At 32.5% G+C, this 5,515-nt stretch overlaps 1 protein-coding gene across 1 annotated transcript; it reads left to right on the top strand.

The window, feature by feature from the left end:
- Nucleotides 1-662: 662 nt before the first annotated feature.
- On the top strand, nt 663-5,515 carry LOC115231812 (60S ribosomal protein L23a-like). Its single transcript, XM_029801746.1, has 3 exons — nt 663-1,116; nt 4,747-4,800; nt 5,462-5,515. The coding sequence occupies exons 1-3, from the start codon at nt 724-726 to the stop codon at nt 5,513-5,515; spliced, it is 501 nt and encodes a 166-aa protein (XP_029657606.1). The 5' UTR covers nt 663-723.

Raw genomic sequence — 5,515 nt, 5'->3', positions numbered from 1 at the left:
ATGCAACTTTTACTGCATTTTTTTCTAGATAGAATCAGGATATCATTCTGACATCATTCTTTGATTTTCAAAATATGAGCTTCTATCTTTTCCATGTTCTTGATTTATACATGATAGAGTTCAGACTCAAAATTTCGTATAAATAAATTAGCATTATTGTTAATGTTCCATTATAAAGTTAAAGAACAGATGGCTGAGAATCGATCTTTCGAGACTGCTATTTTAAGAAACACCTTTTTAGAAAATGCATTTGAAACTCTGAAAAGACGATTAAATATAATTCTCTGCATTATTCTCGAAACTAAACAAATTATGCTTAGAGACCAGAAATTCTCCAATTTGATATTAGTTTTTCTCTTTTTCAGTCATAGGGACAACAGTCGTTTTCCAGGTCGATGGAACATGGACAAATCTTTATAACGAATTATAAAGCACTAATAGTGCATAAAGTCAGACTTTGTATGTTGGATATAAAGTTTGAAAGGATTGCTAATTTAAATTCTCTTTGTAAAATACATATGTCGTGATGATAATTAATTAAAATATATTATTAATTAAATATATTTTATTTCACGTGATCATTTCTAGTGGTGATGGCAACACTTAAAAGTTCTTTTCACAAAAAAGGAAAAACAGGTATCAATTAATACAATAAAAAAAGCTCGCAAAAATAAGAAAGCCAAAATAAACCCATCCGATGAGAAAGCTGCAGTTAGTCAAGCAATGCAAGTAGAAAAGAAGCTCAAACTTCCAACCAAGACAACAGTAAAACAAAAAATAAGAACAAAAATCCGATTCTACCGTCCAAAGACCCAAAAGTCTCTGCCGAACCCGAAATACGCCTCCCGAATCATCCCCCGGAAGAACCAACTAGTCCAATCGGGGATAATAAAGTACCCCCTCAGCACAGAGACGGCCATGAAGAAGATCGAGAACGAGAACACCCTCGTGTTTATTGTGGACATCCACGCGAATAAACCTCAAATCAGACGGGCTGTCAACTCTGAGTACAATGTCAAGACTGCCAGAGTTAATACTCTCATCCGCCCTGATGGTAAAAAGAAGGCCTATGTCCGCCTTACTTCTGACTATGATGCCCTCGATGTCGCCAATAAGGTATGTGTCTGTTCTCACCTGCTAGATTGGGGTCCTTTGATTATTCCACTTTTAATTTGGTTATTTTTTGTCTTTTAAATAAGAAAATTTGTTTTAAATTTTTGTTTATTATGAGCTAAGCGTGGGATAGAGCTTAGATAGCGACTTTGACGCTTGTCAGTTTGATTGGTGAATATTCTATAAAAGAATCATCATATTCGGATTATTCTTGACGTTATTCGCATTTTTTTATTATTCCATAAAAGATGTAAATAATTTTTTGCCGGCATACTATATTCACCCAGATAAAATATTATTTACGCTAGCATAACTTTGTCTTCACTTTGTCATGTCGGGTTTGTTTGTAAAAGATCAAGATGGATATAATTTCCTGAGATTTTCAATGAGTAGGTTGATCTTTCTAAACATAAGAAATATTGACTCGAAAAGAAATCAGAAAATTTCGACTTACGCAAACTCGTAATTGTTTCCACGAGCTAAGAAGAGTTGGAAATAATTGTAGTGAAATTCATGAAGCCGATCATTGTGGACATAATGCTTTGGAAGCCTGATGAATGCGAAGATTTTTTATATTGAGAAGACAGATCATTTGCCAAGGTGTTAAGAATGCAATATCTGCTTTTCAGTTTTACTAAAACAATATGATGAATTGAATCATATTGCTGCTGATTTGACGGTATAAAATTAGCTTATTTTCTAGATTAAAAAATGAAAATAACAATTTTTCTTGGTTAATGTCTGTATAAAAATAAAAATGGAGTAACGATGGCGACTAATTTAAATATTTTTGGTCCTTGAAAGTTTCTCCAATTAGACAACGGAACAGAATTCAAAACAAAAGTATGTGAAGAGTTTTGTATTTAACAAGTACATGGAAGACAAAACAATCCACGGAATTGTTGAACAATTTAATCAAAAATTGTGAGTTTGGATGACAACAAAGAGTGAATAAAACACATAAGAAAGGCTGTGTTTTTGTACAATCAAACACCTGACTCAGCTACAGGTGAATTATTTGTTTTAACTTAAATCAAACACTTTTTGAGAAATATTGTGGAATTCCTGGATTAAATACTGTTTCAGGAAATACTGATTTAGAAGCAGCTGAACTTTAATACACTTCCGAAACTATTAGTAAACGTTTTTAATCAACTAAAATAAATTCGAATTCAAGTTTCCAAAAATTAACTTGAATTCAAGAAGTTAGATAACAGTCAGAAATAATAATTGTGCTTGATCTATTAATAAGTTAATTTGACATTGAGAAAATTTGCTTAGTTGTGGCCATTATGGGTATAGTTTGTACTGTCATAAATATAAAGGTTATTATAAGATATATTATTTAAATGTAATAAAAGCCATAAAAATGACCACAAGAGATATAACGGCTATCAATGTAGTCCAGGACACACCTCGGGCATTCACCTCCTCCACGTAGAAAGGCATATCCTCTCTTACCCCTTCGAGAAGTCCTCTAAGTGGCCCGCAGAGAGAACATTCATACATACAAGATTGGCCTGCAAGTCTCCTCCTTTCTTCCGAAGAGCAATTAAGACTGCCAACAGAACCATCAAAAGGGACAGGGAAGAGGGATATAATTCCCAACAGAGCAGTCCTTACTAACACAAATAAGTGAATGGTCCCCACTTGTCCAGGAAGGCTGCCACTGTTCTGGATGGTAGTCCGATATGCTTAGACAAATCCTCTTGTTTAATTCAAATCGACCACTCGGCTGAGATAGAAAGGAGAGGTACGTTGAGGAAGGAAAAAGAAGGTGGGGACATTGGGTAGTTGTGGGGGATTGTGATACGGCCGTGGTAGAGACCTCCTTCGAAATCAGATCCTTTTGGACCGGCGAGGGTGAAGTGCCAGTCGAAGAGTGACTCCTCGGTTGGTTGGGCATAGTACAGCTCGGAGGGATTGCGGAGTTCTTTTGCTTCTAAAAGTAATCGTTTGACAGCTTAAATGTGATTAAAACAGATTACAAGGATCTCTCGAATTGTAAGAGCGACTCATGTCACAAAGAATATATAATTTATTTAATTTTTAATTATTGAATTAAAACTAATAATAAGGAAATAATTCGAACTTTCAAAAGTCACTCCAATTTATACAACAATAAAAAAGTCAAATAGCCTCTAATTCGCTTTTTCATCAATATTGATAATTTGACAAAATGATACTAAAGGAGATTTCTTTACTTCTACTAACGGATAACTTCAAATAATATGACCACTCTAAATAATGTGACCATCCGAATAGTATGAGTATTTTTAAGAATTTTTGGTCATTCTATTTGGAGTTATCCGTTAATATGCGTCAGTGCAAATTGATCCGACTTTATTCCAGTCGATAAAATTTTATTCAAAAATTGACCTAATTAAAAAATTGCTTGATAAACGCTGCTTTAAATAATAACAAAGAAATAAATTTATAAAATCGCTTTTAAAAGTCAGATTTTCATATCTTTGATAGCTGAAGAGAAAGAATCAAATTTCAAAACAAATTCTCTTAACATCTTACATACTAAGAATAATGATTCCGTTTAGATACTTCTACAATTATCTATTTTGACCAAAAAAAATTTTATAATGATTATAGTTTTTTTTAATTTTAAATATTTTTATTACAAAAAAAGAATTCGGTCAAGTGTTGAAAGCTTCATGGACGGGAAGCCGACGCGAGCGAGAGAGAATTAGAGCGTACTATCGCAAGGGATATCCGCTCGAAAAACCATCTTGATTTGCGGATGTCGTCTGTGATAGCAGACATGGGGGACCCGATCTCCTGAACGAAGCTGGCCAAGGAACCGGAAGTTTCAGTCTCAATGATTATAGTTAACCCCGAAAAATTATCCATCTAATTAATTTAAGTAAAGTGACCTCTTTAAGTAGTCTGGGTATAATTATTATTCAGAAAATTCAATAAAGTGTGAGAGGCTTCGTGTATTTCGTAATTTACTGATCTCTAGAATATTAAAAAACTGAACAAAACCACTATTGATATATAATCGTTTCTTGATGCATTATTATAAAGTCTGTGGTTTTTGTGAAGTTCTACAATACTATTAAGAGATATTACTGTGATTCTTTCTATTTCTTGGTTATAAACCTGCACATAGGAATTAACGAGACCATCCGTTAATTACTTGCAATTCAAATATGTTTTGTTCATAATATGTAAAATGTAATTATTTTATAACCTTTAACTGTGAGATTTTTATATATGATGTCTAAGCAATATTCTAAGGCCACTTCCTAACAATTTGAAAATATGATAACATACTAAAGAATAAAAACCATCGATATTTGGCTCTAGATATGAAAAGTAACAAACTTACCAAAACCGGGACCTGCTCTATGAATCACATCAAGTATTTTTTTCTAAATAAGTTAGAGGGGCGAAACGTACCCCACAATCGATAGTAATATTATCTCCAGTTAACCTTACATCAAATTTAAAAGTGAAAATAAAGAAAAAATTACTTAAGTTAATCTAAAATATTAAATGAATGTCAAAACTAGGCATTCCCTGCTAGTAAGTATGGAAAGAGTTTGGTAAATGATCAGAAAAATGAAGAACATTATAAAAGTTCTGCAATTCAGTATTATATTCATTTATTTAATACAGCTAATTAGACTTGCATTCCTGAAAATCACCCAAAGAGTATTTTGGCATGTTTTAGTAAGTTCATGCTAGAAAAAATATGGAAATATAAGTTTTGTGAGTCATAATATCTAATTCTGTAATTTAATTGTCTAATTCTTTTGTTTTTTTCGCAAACATTACATTGGTTTTTCCGATATGGAAAAGCGTCGTCCAGTTCCGTGATTGAGACCCACAGGCTGTAGAATTGAACGAAAGCCATTGAATCAAGGCTCCACTGACAATGTCGTGGGGGATAACAAAGTAATCTATCCACAATCAGTTTGCAAAAGAGAGGGTAAAGTTTCTTATAGGCCATAACTTTCTCGCATCAAAAAATAAGGCTGGCTTATTTAAAGACACGGAAGGAGTCAAATTGCGATCTGGCGGATTTGTCATCAACAAAAGATCCGGCGTAGCTCAAAGGAACAGCACAAAGTCAATTGCCAGAATAAAGTCGGCAAACAGTGATCCAGGCTGATAGTCTAAGTTTTAACAGTTTTTCTGAAATTAAGTTATACAAACTTTAACTTATATTTTCTATAAATATTATTTTTTTTAATAATTAAAAAATATAAATATTGAATCATTATTTTCATCGATTATTATTTTCATCAGCTTGTTCTATTTTCGATAGTTGATTATTATTTGTTATTCAACATTTTTTTAAATATAATTTTGTATATGCATTTTATTGAAGATTAAATATTGGGTACATGTAGAATATCTTGAGAAAAGTTATTTTACAAGTTAA

The sequence above is a fragment of the Octopus sinensis genome, unplaced genomic scaffold, assembly GCF_006345805.1.
Source record: "Octopus sinensis unplaced genomic scaffold, ASM634580v1 Contig18900, whole genome shotgun sequence".
NCBI lineage: Eukaryota > Metazoa > Mollusca > Cephalopoda > Octopoda > Octopodidae > Octopus > Octopus sinensis.
The sequence above is the reverse complement of the archived record's forward strand: the minus strand, read 5'-3'. Positions and strand labels throughout refer to the sequence as shown.

What these genes read in the sequence shown, in the direction of transcription:
- LOC115231812 (XM_029801746.1), top strand. Translation starts at nt 724, where the DNA reads ATGCAAGTAGAAAAGAAGCTCAAACTTCCAACCAAGACAACAGTAAAA. An exon ending in CCCTCGATGTCGCCAATAAG is followed by an intron (nt 1,117 to 4,746) that starts GTATGTGTCTGT and finishes TATTTAATACAG; the next exon opens with CTAATTAGACTTGCATTCCT. An exon ending in GAGTATTTTGGCATGTTTTA is followed by an intron (nt 4,801 to 5,461) that starts GTAAGTTCATGC and finishes ATTTTATTGAAG; the next exon opens with ATTAAATATTGGGTACATGT.